General features: G+C 40.3%; 2 protein-coding genes across 4 annotated transcripts; one reads left to right on the top strand and one right to left on the bottom strand.

Annotated features, from left to right (window-relative positions):
* Window positions 1-1450: 1450 nt before the first annotated feature.
* Window positions 1451-5100, bottom strand: MRPL50 (mitochondrial ribosomal protein L50). Its single transcript, XM_066367529.1, has 2 exons — window positions 4973-5100; window positions 1451-2968 (listed from the first exon to the last, which is right to left on the bottom strand). The coding sequence occupies exons 1-2, from the start codon at window positions 5062-5064 to the stop codon at window positions 2581-2583; spliced, it is 480 nt and encodes a 159-aa protein (XP_066223626.1). The 5' UTR covers window positions 5065-5100; the 3' UTR covers window positions 1451-2580.
* Window positions 5101-5333: 233 nt separating this feature from the next.
* Window positions 5334-15315, top strand: ZNF189 (zinc finger protein 189). 3 transcript variants are annotated; one of them, XM_066367532.1, is made up of 3 exons: window positions 5334-5659; window positions 6359-6440; window positions 11875-15315. In XM_066367532.1, the coding sequence occupies exons 1-3, from the start codon at window positions 5627-5629 to the stop codon at window positions 13590-13592; spliced, it is 1833 nt and encodes a 610-aa protein (XP_066223629.1). In that variant the 5' UTR covers window positions 5334-5626; the 3' UTR covers window positions 13593-15315. The 3 variants fall into 3 exon arrangements, with proteins under 3 accessions (XP_066223629.1, XP_066223628.1, XP_066223627.1); XM_066367531.1 differs by having other exon boundaries at window positions 6356-6440; XM_066367530.1 differs by having other exon boundaries at window positions 6314-6440.
* The last annotated feature ends 520 nt before the right edge of the window (window positions 15316-15835 follow it).

Here is a 15835-nt window from a genome sequence, read left to right as displayed (position 1 = left end):
CCTACCGCCCACTAGTGGGCCTTCCAGCTTTCATGGTGGGCAGTAGCAGAGCAACCAAAGTATAAATAAAAAGGTAGATTTAACTATAGTAAATTGTTTTATAAAGATTTATTCTGAAGTCCCAGGTTCGATTCCCGGCCAGGGCACACAGGAGAAGCGCCCATCTGCTTCTCCACCCCTCCCCCTCTCCTTCCTCTCTGTCTCTCTCTTCCCCTCCTGCAGTGAGGCTCCATTGGAGCAAAGATGGCCCGGGCGCTGGGGATGGCTCCTTGGCCTCTGCCCCAGGCACTAGAGTGGCTCTGGTCTCAACAGAGCGACGCCCCGGAGGGGCAGAGCATCGCCCCCTGGTGGGCAGAGCGTCGCCCCCTGGTGGGCGTGCCGGGTGGATCCTGGTCGGGCGCATGCGGGAGTCTGTCTGACTGTCTCTCCCTGTTTCCAGCTTCAGAAAAATAAATTTAAAAAAGATTTATTCTGCCAAACTTAGCAAAAATCTGACAAAGTACTTGGTATGTAATTATTATTATATGCTTTTACTTGCTGTAACTCTGCTTTATAACTTTTATAAAATAAAGTTACTTCCCTACTTTATAAATCACCATTACTGTGGAACCGGTGGGCGGTCAGAAAATTTTACTACTAACATAAATACAAAAGTGGGTGGTAGGTATAAAAAGGCTGACTACCCCTGGTCTAAGGTTATTTCCCAATTTAGCAGGACTTCCAGTGCTAAATCCAAGATGGTCACAGAAAGATAGGGTAGATTAGTCATCCCATGGGAGAAAGAACACCTTGGCTCATTCCCATGGTATAGGAAAAGACCCATTTCTTCTGGGGAAGGAAAAGTGAAAAAAAAGAAAAAGAAAATCTCTCCTTCTGGAGGACAGAAAATCATCCTGAGTGCAAACAATTAGAGGTCTCCTATCACTGAGAGGGGTAATCTCCAATGACAAATCTCCACCCCCCAGAACAAGGGGCACAGGGCCTGCCAAAGACTAAAGCTCAAATAAGACAGTGTAATGGCCCTGATTGGTTCAGCAGTAGAGCATCAGCCCAGCACGTGGATGTCCCAGGTTTGATTCCCAGTCAGGGCACAAAGGAGAAGCGACCATCTGTTTCTCCACCCCTCTCCAGACTCCCTCTCTTCTCCTCCCACAGCCATGGCTCAATAGGTTAAGCACATCGGCCCTAGACACTGAGGATGACTCCATGGAGCCTCCACCTCAGGCACTAAAAATAGGTTGGTTTCAAGTATGGCTCCAGGTGGGCAGAGTATCGGCCCTGGATGGGGTTGCCAGGTGGATCCCAGTCAGGGCGCATGGAGGAGTCTGTCTCTCTATCTCCTCTCAAAAGAAGAAGAAAAACAAAACTGTAAAAACAGATGGCCTCCCTACCATTAGGCTGGTATGATTAATACAGTATAACATTTGGAGAGAAACCACATTCACATAACTTTTATTACAGTATATTGTTATAATTGTTCTATTTTATTACTAGTTGCTAATTGCTGATTGTGCCTAATTTACAGATTCAACTTTATCTTCAGTATGCCTATATAGGAAAAACCAGTATTATTTAGGGTTCAATACTGCCCGTAGTTTCAGGCATCCAGTGGGGGTCTTGGAACATATCCCACACAGGTATGTTATTTTCTAGCCATTTCTAAAGTCTGAACAAAAATAATTCCTGATTTAGACACATCCTCATTTAATCATTTTGTCATTCAGAACCATCTGGTAACTATTTGAGAAATTTTCACAAATTAAGTACAACAAAATCTGCAGACTTACCCCCCCTACTGGATATTCATAACTACTCAAGGCCACGTCCAAAAAGTTACAGAGAAGATGAAAGGTACAAAATAAACGTCGTCTCCTCTGAGGAAAATATTTATTTATAGAATCTGATATACCTCCTTACAAAAAAAGTCAAGCACTTAATAATTGGCACATATTCTATTTTTTTTTCATTTATAATAGTAAAATTAAGGAAATTTAAGGCAAGGCAGAAAAACACATTTCACTTTCAAAAAAACTAAAAACACAACACACTTCAAGAAATCTACTTTAATTCCAAAAGAACAGAATCATTTTCTATTATTTCTACTTATGCAGTAAAGTAAGCAGTGAAACTAGAACAAACATACTTTTATGTTTCTTTTATAAATATCTAATCTATTTCCTTGTTTGTATATATATTACATCTAATACTCCCTTACATATAAGAGTACTAACAGGATTAAAATATTTTCTTGCCTATGAAAAATAAAGACCATGCCTGAACATGTAATACCTTAACCCCAAGTTTATCACAGTAACTCTGGAGAAGAAAATTTTCATAAATTATTAATAACCTGATAGCATTTTAAACAAAAACCCAAAGTTTCAACAAATGTGAAAAAATAAAATTCTGTTGTCAATTCATGATGCTGTGAGAAAAAAATAATGCATTCTTCCACAGAAAAATTATTTTTCAAGGACAGTTCTGACCATATTTCGCATGGCACAGCATCAAAAGGTCTGACAAGTAGCCTCCTTGCTCAGGGGGAAGAAATGATTGCAATGTGTTCCTCTTCTGAATCGCTCAGTAACCCCAAGTGATTTTTAAATTGGAGGGCAGATCACTGGCAATGAGTTCATCAAATTTAGATCTATCTTTAACAGGCACATTATAGAAATCAAGAACATCTCTGACCCTGCACATCTCATGCAGCCTGGAATTAGGCACTGCATGGCCCAGGTCATCGGCCAAACATGCCAAGAAACTGAACTTCAGATAACAATCCTCCAGGGAGATGTCCTGCCAATTGCTAGGAGCAGATGAGCCAAAAATTTCTTTGACGCGAGACTCCAAACGATTCTGGAGATCTTCAGGTGGTATGTATGTTCGGCTTCGTAAGGGTGGACACAAGGGAATAGGTTCTTTCTGCACCTCTTCTACTGTCTCAGCTACTGCTGGCTTTTTCTCTTCTCTGAAATGATCCAAAAACATATAGGTGAATCTCTGGTTCACTGCATTAATAAAGTTGACAAGCTGATAAACAACAGAACCAACCTTGCCCACCAATTTAAATCAACAAATAATTTGCACATTTACTAGTCTTCTGGGCACTGTGGAAAGAGGAAAGAATAAGATAGATCCCTGCTCTTGGAAACTAATAATTGAACTGAGCTGGCACAGACAAGAAACAAAAGTTAATGACAGATTTTGCATGCTCTAAGAATCCCCAAGGATGGATAAAGAGGATAAATCATTCTGTCCGGGATTCCCAAGTCTCCACGATCCAAACCCAATCTACCTCTCTAACCTCACCTCCCACTAATCTCCTAGAAACACTCTATGCCTGACCCAAACTAAACTACATTTTGTTTCCTGCTTTTGTGGTATCATGCATTTGTTCAAAGTTATATCCTATCTGAAATGCCTCTCACCTCTACTTATAGAAATCCTACTCATCCTGTAAGTACTAGGACAAAACTGTTCTCTTCCAAGGAGCTTTATTGGTTTCCCCAGTTAGATATAACAAAGTCTCTTTGAACTCCTATAGCAGTTTATATTGTTCTCAAAGCAGATTGCATCCTATCTGAGTTTTCATTTTATTGGCATTCTACTTCTCTTACTATATTCAGAGTTTCTCAGTCCAAACATCATTGATATTTTGGATGAGATGTTTGTTTGGGGTGGGGGTGGGGGAGTGCTGTCCTGTCCACTGTAGTATTCTTAGCAGCATCCCTGGCCTCGAACCACTAATGGGAATGCCAGTAGCATACCTGTCTCCAGTCATGAAAACCACAAGACATTGCCAAATGTTCTAGTTTTCTTCGTAATTTACCACTTTCTGATATTCTGCCTAGGTTCTTTTATTCTTCCACCAGAACACACGTTTTACAAGAACAAAGATTTGGTCTGTCGTATTAACTAAATCCCTAACACCTAGATGCATGATATACAGTAGACACTGTATAAATATTTGTTGGGTGAGTAAATGAAATAAACTTGAAAGGGATTTGAGACACGATAACAAACTGTATCCAAAAAGGTGGAGAAGCTAAATAAATATATAAGCTGATGACAAAAATCCTTCTGGAGGGAAGGAATGTTGTGTTGAAACCTAATTGGGAGTACATACACTGTTCTCTGAGGTTCCCACAGGTTTTGTCCTAACACTACCTGAGTCAAACAGATTGAGCTGCAGAAGATCCCACAGGGTGCTGTGGGAAAAGCAGTTACTGGGGAGTGAAGAGACCTGGGTTCTAGACCCAGGTCTGTCTTAACTTGTGGCTTGTGGGGCGGGGAGATTACTGCGGCAATTCTTTAAAAAACAAACAAACAAAAAAAAAAACACGTGAATTTAATCTGTTATATTTATGGGGTATGTAAATATATTCACTGGGGGAAAAAATACTTCCTCTCTGTGGGGCCTGTCAGGTACTCAAGCTCTGACAAAGGACTTCGTTTCTGCTGCTGTATCTACTTAAGAGAAATGCCGGGCCAGAGAAGCATTAATAACTTAATGAACTTAATAACTATCTGTTGAGTAAATCAACGAACGTGCGAACAAAATGAGGAGGTTGCACTTCAGCTCCACCTCGCAAATGAGTTCAGTTTACGGAGCACTTTCACGTTCCCGTTCTAAACTGCTGGTTTCAAAGGAGTCGTGTGTTTCCCGACACCGCACTCAGTGCCTGGAAAACAAATCATTACTGTCCGCCCAACAAATTAATGAATGGACTGGCTGGGAAAGGGGGCAGTACTTCCGTTACAAGCTGAGAATACTGAGGCCAAGAGAAGTCTCCCACCGCTGGCGGAGCCAGGCGCTGAAGCCCAACGCCGAACCCTAACACGCTTGCCATCCCCCCATCCGGGTCCCGTCTTAGCAGTACAACACTCCCTTGTGAATTTGTCCCTTTATCTCCCTCAGTTTCTTTCCTTACTTTTCCGTGACTGTAACCCACCATCTAACGTTTCGCTTTACCTGAATCGAGACCAAAATTCTCGACGTGGGGACCCTGCGATCATCCACGTGAGGACTCTCCTGGTAACACCTAGCAGGGAAATCGCCGCCATCTCTCAGGAGAGCTACAGCGAGGAAGCCCCGCCCCAGGCAAGAGTTACGCTCTAAGACTAGCCAATCGGGTGTAAGCCTAGTGGCAGATGGTCTCCGTTCTTAGGGAAAACCTACCGGCGGCTCCCTTTGCATGCCGGGAAATGTAGTTCGGCAAGCATTCCCGGCGGAGGCTCGACCTCGACGCTCTCTCGGAGCATGACGGGAGTTGTAGTTGGGGGCCGTCCCGGGAAGGTTCCGGGTGACGCCTTCTGGTCCGGGGGCGGGCGGTCAGAGCGCTCCTTGGCTGAAAGGAGGAGGAACTGACAACCGGGAGGAGGCTCTGGCGAGGCCTGGAAGCTTGCGAAGCTAGGCAGGAGAGGGAGTTCGGGGTTGGGGGGCGCCCAAGGACCGCTTCTGAAATGCTGCTGGGGTCGTGACCGCTCGGGACCGAGGCAGGACCTGGCCGGACCCAGCCTGGAGGCTCACCGCGGTCGGGCCTAATCTCCACCGGTCGGATAGGCCTCACTAGAGGCTCCTCTCTGTGCGGCCGCCCCAGGTTCCTGCCCTGATTCTGGCCAGGAGATGGCCTCCCCGAGTCCCCCGCTGGAGCCAAAGGTAAGTCACCCCTGCGGGTATCTCCGCTCTCGGCCACTCCTCGGGGTAGGCCGCGCCCCGCGCCCCCGTGCTCCCGACCGCCGTCTGGAGAGCCAGCGCAGTGCGAGGAGTACCCCCAGTTCTCTGGGGGGCGCTTCGCTCCTCAGCTGCCCACTGGCTCCGTTTTTATCAAGAGCGACACAATAAATTAGTAATACTCCAAACTAGCGCTCTCATTTGTAAGTTTTTCCAGGTGAGGCATCCTTTTTGACCCTCCTCTGTGCCTTCTGCGCCTGTCACGATGCTTGGACCCAAAGTAGACGCTTAGAGAACTTCATAGAATTGAATTGAACAGGCTCACAAGCCAGTGCGAGTAGAGAATTGGAGCGGGGCACGGAGGTGAAGGAAGGCTTGGGGGAGCTTACTAAAATGAAAATGATGGAATATAATGATTTAAACCAGAAAAGCCTTATCCTTAGGCCCCTCGCTACCAAGGTCAAGGATCCAGCTCTAGTCTGAGGTGCCGATCTGTTACAGTCAGGTCCCAGAATTGGGCCCCATTTGGAACTCTCTTAGTGATGTTCCTTCTAGCCTACCCGGCCCTGCTAAGTGCTACCTTCAGTGGTAGAATTGTCCTTGAGACAAGCACTGACTACAGAAATCATACTATTTCAGGGGTTGCTGACATTTGAGGATGTGGCTGTGTTTTTTACCCAGGAGGAGTGGGATTATCTGGATCCAGCTCAGAGAAGCTTGTACAAAGATGTCATGATGGAGAATTATGGAAACCTGGTCTCATTGGGTAAGAACCTGCTATTTCTCTGATTAAAATAGCTGAGAGACTGTTAGAAATCAGGCTCTGAAAACACTTGGACCAGGACCAGTTCCAAGACTGCTTTGTTGCAAACTCCTGATTCAGACCTTTCGGCCATTGATTGTTTCTATGACTCTCACCCCTCGCATCCTTGCAGTGACCAAAACCCCCGCCTTTCCGGCCTCCTAGCTGCACAGTCTCCTTCCCATATTGCTCTGTACTTTCCCTGCTGGTTCGTCCTCCCACTGCTTTCCTCCCACCCCTCCCCACTCTGCCTTCTGGAGGCCCTGTTCCTCTTCACATCATGTTCCTTACCTCTCCTGGCCGTCACTGAAACCTGGCGCTTTCCCAAGGACACCCCTGCTCTGGGAGGGGCTTCTTACCCTCCCACCTGCTCTTCCTTCCTCATCCTTTGTCTCAAGGCTGGAAGGGAGAAGTTCATTGTTGTCCCAGCTTTTCAACGCTCTTCCCCAAGCATTCAGTTTTCCACCTTCCAGCGCAGCCTCTCCCCTTGGAGACTTCAGCAGTCTGGCTCTGCCCACTCCATTCCGTTTCACTACCATTTGTCAACTTTTTTAGACCCTCACACGTACACTCACATGTTTCAGAGTCCTCTATGCTAACCCACACCATAAATGATACATTCATTACTTAAGCCTCACTGTATCTTAACCATATTGTCTTCAGAGACCCTGCTTTCCCTTTTTATTTAGCAACTCATATCAATGATCATACCCTCGTTTTTGTCAGAACAGACAGAACTTAAACCCCAGTATCTTATTCTTTGACCAAGTATTCAGGTATTTATTGACAGTAATTCAATAGAGGTGATGAAAACAGACATAATCTCTAGCACTTAGGACAGAACCAGGCATTTATTTTATGCTTCTTAAATATCTGTGTGCCTGATTGAATATACTTAAGACTCATAACTTTACTAGACTGTTGTATTAGCCCATAACTAACCCCCTGCCTCTAGTCTCCCTTTCTTTTAATATGATATATTCTCTTTCTTGCTACCAAAGTGATTTTGTGTTAACTGGTTACAACTTCAAGTGATTCCCGATAGCTTAAAGGATAAAAATCTTGATATCATACATACTAGGGCCTCCTGAATGTTGTCTCTACCGAGTTTTCTAGCTTCATCTATTTCTGGCACACCACTTCAACCTCCAGCAATATCAGCTGCTGATTTTTTTCTTTCTTTTTTTTAATATGCCACGGTGTTTTGGTGTCATTGCCAGCTTGTCCTGTGCTATCCTGGTTGATAGAACCAGGCTAATGACCAGCCTTGCCTATACCTGGTGCTGCAGAATGTGAGTACCATATGGACAAAGAGCCCATCTGTGGCAGTGAGCCCATCTATGATCTCTTACTGTCAGGCTCTCTTCTTTATTTTAGCAAAATACAGCTTTTCTTCATTTATTCCACAGTCTTTTCATCCTCTTTTATAGACTCTATCTCCATCCCCTTGAGAGTGCCCTTGATGAGAGATCACTGTTACTCAGCTGTTCCAGTGAGGTGTTTTCTTCTACATTCTCCTGTCAGTTTACTTAACACAGCTCTTTTAGCCTTGTAATTTTCGTTCATCATTCATACCTTTGCTTTCATGCTGATTGATCTTTAAAAATTTTAATAGCTACATTGATGATACAGCTGACAGCTTGATTTCTTTTCAGTTTTAATGACTTATCTCCAGTCTACTTGAGCCATATTGGACGTTGACAAAATTAGGGATTGCTGTACCTACAAGACTGTAAATTCATTGTTTCCTTCTTTGATTGTAATCTCTCTGCAATTATTTGTTCAACTAGTCATTCATTCAATAAATAGTTATCAAGCACAATGCTAGCTCTAGAAGTCCCATCCTCCCATTCTTTTACCAAGGAAACTGTCCTTTTTTAAAAAATTTTTCCATTGATTTGAGAAGTGGGGGAAGAGAAAAAGGGAAAAGCATCAACTCATTGTTCCACTTACTTGTTCCATTTACTTGTGTACTCATTGATTACATCTTGTGTGTGCCCTGATTGGGGATTAAACCCACAACCTCATGCTCCAGGACAATGCTTTTATCCACTGAACCATCTGGCCAGGGTAAGAAAACATGTTTTTATACACTGTCAGATAGCAGGGTTGGCAACTATTGTCCACAGGACAAATGTGGCCCACTGCCTGTTTTTGTAAATGAAGTTTTATTGGAACATGGACATTCCAATTTTTTTATGTATTATCTTTCATGGTAAAGTAGCAGAGTTGAGTGGTTACAACAGAGACCACATGACTCACAAAGCCAAAAAATATTTACCATCTAACCCTTTACAGAAAAAGTATGCCAATTCCTGTCCTAAAGTTCAGCCACTTCCACTTTGTCATTTCCTTGCTCTTTCTCTCTCCTCAGCTGCCACATTAGTATAAAACTATTTTGTTAAAAGATTTGAGATCAACTTAAGCTAGCTTAAGGCAACAAGAGGAGTTATTATAGGGACATAGATGGCTCATGGGATATATGAACAGGATTTGCAACTGGACATCAGGAAAAAACTAAAACTAGAAATTGGGTCACTATCAGGAAGTCAGGAATTCACTCTCTCTGTACTCTTTTCTTTCTTCTTGACAGAATAGTTTTTTCCTTCAGTGTTCACGTGCTTTTGTTCCTTTGGCTTCTGACTTGATAGGTTACAGTTCCAGTCACATTCAGACTAACTCTGTTTCAGTTTCAATTCCAAAACCCTGGGGGAGACACACTTTGAAGTCAACTATCTACTCTATACAAGGTAGCTATGTTCACAGGATGAGAATGTATAATACAAGCATAGTGGATAACCTATGGTGATTATAGCTACCAAACCCAAATCTAATAGTCATTTCTAGGCTGCTCCATGTGGAAGCCTAGACTCACTAATTTTTTTACCTGTCTGATTGACCTATTTATTTTTATGCCAGTGCCTCTTTTTTTTATTTACTTGATTGATATTTTCACTTTATGTATGTTAGGTCAATCTTTTATATTCCTTTTCAAGATAACTAATTGACTACACTCTTGTTATATTTAGATTCATTGGGGGTCTTTTAGGTTTTTGATTGGAATACAGTTAGGTTCATGGATTGGTTTGAGAATGACTTGTATAATATTGAATCTCTATCAATTCCATTGACTATTTAACTTTTATGTCCTTCAGAAAAATATTTATGGACAATTGTTATGAATCTTACTCTTTTTAGATTTCTGTTTTTTATGGTTTTTTTGTGAAAAGTATTTTCCTATAATTCAATAAAATGGTCTTTCTTGGTAGTAAGAAACAGGAGTGGTCAAGATGGTGCTATATGAAATAAAGACTGAAAAAATCTATTGTATTTGTTATTCAGAAATTATTGGTGACATAATGAGAAGTTTTTCTAAAGTGTTAGAAGTAGAACCAGATTTCATAGTAAGTTGTAGAATAGATTGAATGGGAACAGGTTGGGTATGGAAAACATAGTTAGGAAATGAAGAACTACACCTACAATTTTTTTTCCAAAAATTGGCTTTCTTCAAGAGGATTTTGGGTTTAAGATAAAGTTGGCCATATTTGTATGTTGATAGGAAGGTGTCAATAGAGAATACAGACTGAAGAAAGAGGAAAAAATGGTAATATTTGAACAAGTTCCTAGAGGCAAGTGGGATCAAGGGAGGGTTGATGGATTAGCCTTGGATAGAAATGGGATATATATTCATGTACAGTTGCAGATAATTTTATATGTAGGAGGTAGAAAGTTGAAGGATTTCTCCAATCCTTTTTCACTGTGTAAAGGAAAAACAGTCCAGCGACAATAAATTTTAGAGAGAAAACAGTAAGTAGCCCAAGTACAAGTAAAATTTCTAGTAGTTTGTTAAGGGAATTAGAAGTGTTTTGGGAAATAGAATAACTTAGTGACTGGTTTGAAGTAAGTGAAAAGAAAATTCAAAGGTGACTTCACAGTTAAAAAACTAGAAAAGTGAGAGAAAAGAGGTACTCTAAAAAAGAAATTGTTTAAGCCAAATATATATTTGATATTGATTGAATCCCACAGTAAAATTATCCAGCAGGCAGCAAGAAATAGAAAATCTGGAAAGAAATCAGAGACAGGCTAAAGTGTCCTGTATGCTACCCGGTTACAACATAGACCTTATGTTATCTTTCTTCCCACACATGTGAGATTTTCATTGGGAGCTAAATGGCTCCAGCTTGAGTCTTAATGTCTTTAAAGTAGTGGGAATCATATGCTTGAAGAATGTGGTGTGGTTTGTGCGAGGTGAAGTCATAAGGTACCACAGACTGCTGTTTTTCTTTGTTTCTTTTATTAGCTCTAACCATATCTTTTTATATTTATTTATTTTATTCTATATTATAGACTCATGTCACTTCAATCCATTGTTATTTTTGTTAAAAGACATTTTGTGTCTTGATGTAGAAACTTCTTTTTCCTTAATATTTTATCATATTATTTTCTTTATCCATGTATACTCATTGTCCATCCCATTTAGTAGGAGGCTTCATGTCTTATCTTTGAACCTTGGCTCTCATTACAGAGTGCCTGGAATACTTTTGATTGCAATAAATTCCTATTAATGAATGAATTTTTGCTTTCCCTGGTTTTTGTCTTTTAACCTTCTCAGTATCATTTTATGTGTTCCTTTTTGTCAGTTAGTTGACCTACTCACTTTACATAATTCTATCTTATTCTAATTTTTCCTAAACCAACTGTTTTCTTCCCATGTTAACCTTTCTTCTTTGATAGACTAGTTCATCCCACCACTTGTTTTATTTTTTTATTTATCCACCTTACCTTGCATAATTTACTGTTGATTCTCCAGCCCTTCCTCTCAATTCTGCTTGCTCCTACAGACTCATTCTTTGCCTCATAAACACTTTTTGTACCTGTTCTCCAAGAAAAACATTTCATTGCATCAGAAAATTAATACTCAGTAATAGTATTTATGTAGTTTATACTCTTCACCAGGTACTGGATACTGTTCTAAAAGCTTTATATCTATAAGTGATCTAATTTAATTCTCAAAACAGTACTGTGACATAGTATAGTGGTACCTTGAGATATGAATTTAATTTGTTCTGTAACCGAGCTCGTAAGTCAGTTAACTCGTGTATCAAACTGCCGATACTGGACCCGTGCGCCAACTAGTGGCAGCTTCCCGAATCACGACTCGTATCTCAGAATTTTGCTCGGATCTCGAACAAAAATACAGACCGAGTCGCAGCTCATATCTTAAAAAAAATTATGTTGGTCTGTTCGTATCTCAAGGTACCTCTGTATAATACGTTTATATAGTAGATTAGTTTATCTTAATTTGATTGAGTTAGCTGAGTTATGTCATTTTTTTGACAGTTTCTCCTTACTAGAAAAGACCTTGGCTGATGTTTCTGTTTTCTGTTTATTATTCTAGATGTTTTAAACAGAGATAAGGATGAAGAGCCAACTGTGAAACAAGAAATTGAGGAAATTGAGGAAGAAATGGAATCAAAGGGTATAATAGTTACAAGAATCAAAAGTGAAACTGACCAGGATCCCATATGTAGAGAAACCTTTGAACTTGTTGGTAGGTTAGATAAACAGAGAGGCATCTTCTTATGGGAAATACCAAGGGAATCTTTGGCCCAGGAACAGAGAATGTTCAGAGGAAACACTAACATTATTCGTAAGAGACCTAACTCAGAAGAGAAATGCCATAAATGTGAAGACTGTGGAAAGGGTTTTGTCCGCAAGGCCCATTTCATTCAACATCAGCGGGTCCATACCGGTGAGAAACCTTTTCAGTGCACTGAATGTGGGAAAAGTTTTAGTCGTAGTTCATTTGTTATTGAACATCAGAGAATTCACACTGGGGAAAGGCCCTATGAGTGTAATTACTGTGGGAAAACCTTTAGTGTGAGCTCAACCCTTATTAGACATCAGAGAATCCACACTGGGGAGAGACCCTATCAGTGTAATCAATGTAAACAGAGCTTCAGCCAGAGAAGGAGCCTTGTTAAACATCAAAGGATTCACACAGGTGAGAAACCCCATAAATGTAATGACTGTGGGAAGGCCTTCAGTTGGAAGTCACACCTTATTGAGCATCAAAGAACTCACACTGGTGAAAAACCCTATCACTGTACCAAATGTAAAAAAAGCTTTAGTCGAAATTCATTACTAGTTGAACATCAGAGAATTCACACTGGAGAAAGACCCCATAAATGTGGTGAATGTGGGAAAGCCTTTCGATTAAGTACATACCTTATACAACACCAAAAAATCCACACTGGTGAGAAGCCTTTTCTTTGTATTGAATGTGGAAAAAGCTTCAGTCGAAGCTCATTTCTTATTGAACATCAGAGGATCCATACAGGTGAAAGACCTTATCAGTGTAAAGAGTGTGGAAAGAGCTTCAGTCAACTTTGCAACCTTACTCGTCATCAAAGAATCCACACAGGAGATAAACCCCATAAGTGTGAGGAATGTGGAAAAGCCTTTAGCAGAAGCTCAGGTCTTATTCAGCATCAGAGAATTCACACCAGAGAGAAGACTTATTCATTCAATGAGACTAAGGAAAGTTTTGATCCAAATTGTAGTCTTACACAGCAGGAAATCTTCCCTAAGGAAAAATCTTATAAATGTGATGAATGTGGGAAAACTTTTAGTGTCAGTGCTCATCTTGTACAACATCAAAGAATCCACACTGGTGAAAAGCCCTACTTATGTACTGTATGTGGGAAAAGCTTCAGTCGGAGCTCATTTCTTATTGAACATCAGAGAATCCACACTGGTGAGAGGCCCTATCTGTGCAGACAGTGCGGCAAAAGCTTTAGTCAACTTTGTAATCTTATTCGACATCAGGGTGTTCACACAGGTAATAAACCCCATAAATGTGATGAATGTGGGAAAGCCTTTAGCCGGAACTCCGGTCTTATTCAACATCAGAGAATACACACAGGAGAAAAACCTTATAAGTGTGAGAAATGTGACAAAAGTTTTAGTCAACAGCGCAGCCTCGTCAACCATCAGAAGATCCATACAGAGGTGAAAACCCTAGAAACCCATGAATGTGATGCTTGTGGTGAAGCCTTCAATTGCCACATATCTCTTATTCAGCATCAAAAATTGCACACTACATGGATACAGTAAACGTAGGGAAATATTTAAGCTTAGTTTGACTTGAGACTAGCTACCCAAGTGCAGTTTCAATATCACTCAACATGAGTCAGACTTGGTAAGAAAGCAAATTATCTTTCACCTTAGGCAAATGGTTTCAAAGACTGAATAGTAGACAACTGCCCACAGGTATTTGAAGACTTCCATTACTCTGTTGTTTTGATGACTCAGTAATTTATTTAAGCATCTTTATAAAACATCTTTCAGGTTAAACCTGTGTTCAGAGCACTTAGTTATAATAATAATGGAGAATGACAATGTTGCATTGGTACAAGGGAGCTGGAACCACCAATATTAGAAAACTAGAATAATTATTCAAAGTTCTCTGCCATCATCTTATGTAGCAGTTCTTTTAGTTCCATGATATGCTTGGCTATGCATGCCAAAGTCCAGTAATTGAGCATATGATGAAATTTTCAACAAAACAGCCCAGATTTTTTTAAACTGATATCCAAAGTTTTTGTCATTGTTTAAGCCAGTTGTTTGCCATGTGAGTTAAAGAAAGCAGTTCCAATGCTTTGTTCTCAGAAAAGTGAAATGAGTGGACCATTAGTTTTACATGTAAAGATTATGTGAGTAACAAACCTAGCAAAGGTGTTACCAAGGAATCTTTGGGAGTGCCTTTTTTTTTTCAAGATGAGCCCAAAAGGTGGAGGAAGACACTGTTTTTGTGCCCTTCCATGTGTGAAAGATATTTGTGGTCCTATACAAATAATCTTATTACCAGTAGCATGTGAAAGTGTACATACATTGATTGCCAAGAATTGGAAATAAAAAGACTTGGAGTCTGTGTTGGGAGGCTGAGATATTTTGGTATTGCTTTGGTTTTCATAGTAACTAGACTTTGCATGAATTTTAAAATCCTTTTTTTCTGGTTCTAGGGCTTCCCTTAGTTAATGGTTATTATAAACCTATTAATTCATCTGTTTTAATCATTAAACCTGTTTTGTTTTTTGCTTTGTGTAAGAGTTCTTTGTTACTTTAGTGTAAAATTTATCCTGTCAAATATATTACTATTTTTAAAACTCAGAATCAAAAATTTAAAGGAAATTGCTCTCACTTGTACCTATGAGACAGTAGATGTCCAGAGAAAGCTAGGGTTGTAGACATGGTACACAGGGAAGATATGTGGCTAGAACCTGATTTAGGAGTTCACCAGTGTTCAGAGATAGATGAATTAAGATTTAATAGGACAAAGCAAAAAAAAATCTAGAATGGAGTCCTAAGAGCCTCTTGTCTACTGGGTGGACAAGACGCAAAGGAGACTGAGGGAGGAACATCCAGAAGTATGAAAAAGCCAGCACGTAGTGCTTCTTGGTGTAGGGAAGTGGCCCGGAAGGGAACTGTGGAAATAGCAGGGAAAGGTTGAAGAGTATCCTATAAATCAGTGGATTTTAACTGCTGGTCCAGACTATAGATCTTAATACGACATCAAAGTGGTTAACTCTTGTGGGCCAGCAGTTTGAAAACCTCGTGCTTTAAGATTGTTAGAATGTCAGTGAGTTCTATAAGAGCAGCTTGTGAGTTTGAAAAGAGCCAGTTTTCAGGATCTTAAGTAGTGTCTGGAGAGGTTAAATGATCAGTTCCCAAATACTTTCAATTCATGACTGTTCTGTATTCAAATAGTTAAAATAAAGACAATATAGTGTCTTTGTAATAAGGCTAAATTGATTAAAGACCTTTATTCTAAAATTCTGCCCCCTGCTTTGTTTTAAGTAAAAAAATAAAGTTATTTTATGAAATAATAGTCATTTTAGTTGATAGTCTGTTGAATATGTCTTCAGTTAAAAAAAATCAGCAAACGTTTTGCAATTTTTTTAAAGATTTTAATTAATTTTAGAGATAGTAGAGAGAGAGTCATGGGGGTGGAAGGAAAGAAGCGGGAAGCATCAATTTGTTCATGCTTCTCATGTGCCTTGACCGGGCAAGCCTGGGGTTTCAAACCAGCAACCCAGCATTGCAGGTCAATCCACTTTATCCACTGCGCCACCACAGGCCAGGCTTCTGTTTTCAATTATTCTTACCCACTTAATTTTACTGGTCTATAGAAGGGAATAAAAGGTAAGTTATGAATATAAAGAGGGATAATAATTAAGATTAAAGAAAAAAAATTGAGTATTTATTCTGAAAATAGAACCAGGTGAGGGAAGAAGTTAAAGGAAAGGAAGTGGAAATTGATTGAATTATTATATAAGCTAAAATTCTAGCGCTAATGG

The sequence above is a fragment of the Saccopteryx leptura genome, chromosome 2 (genome assembly GCF_036850995.1).
Source record: "Saccopteryx leptura isolate mSacLep1 chromosome 2, mSacLep1_pri_phased_curated, whole genome shotgun sequence".
Lineage (NCBI taxonomy): Eukaryota > Metazoa > Chordata > Mammalia > Chiroptera > Emballonuridae > Saccopteryx > Saccopteryx leptura.
Note: the sequence above shows the minus strand (reverse complement) of the source record. Positions and strands in the feature narration are given on the sequence as shown.

Excerpts from the sequence above, each read along its gene's own strand:
- MRPL50 (XM_066367529.1), bottom strand. The coding sequence starts at position 5,064 with ATGGCGGCGATTTCCCTGCTAGGTGTTACCAGGAGAGTCCTCACGTGG. Across the intron at positions 2,969-4,972 it reads GAATTTTGGTCTCGATTCAG|AGAAGAGAAAAAGCCAGCAG; the intron begins GTAAAGCGAAAC and ends GGATCATTTCAG.
- ZNF189 (XM_066367530.1), top strand. The coding sequence starts at position 5,627 with ATGGCCTCCCCGAGTCCCCCGCTGGAGCCAAAG. Across the intron at positions 5,660-6,313 it reads GTCCCCCGCTGGAGCCAAAG|GGGTTGCTGACATTTGAGGA; the intron begins GTAAGTCACCCC and ends ATACTATTTCAG. Across the intron at positions 6,441-11,874 it reads TGGAAACCTGGTCTCATTGG|ATGTTTTAAACAGAGATAAG; the intron begins GTAAGAACCTGC and ends TTATTATTCTAG.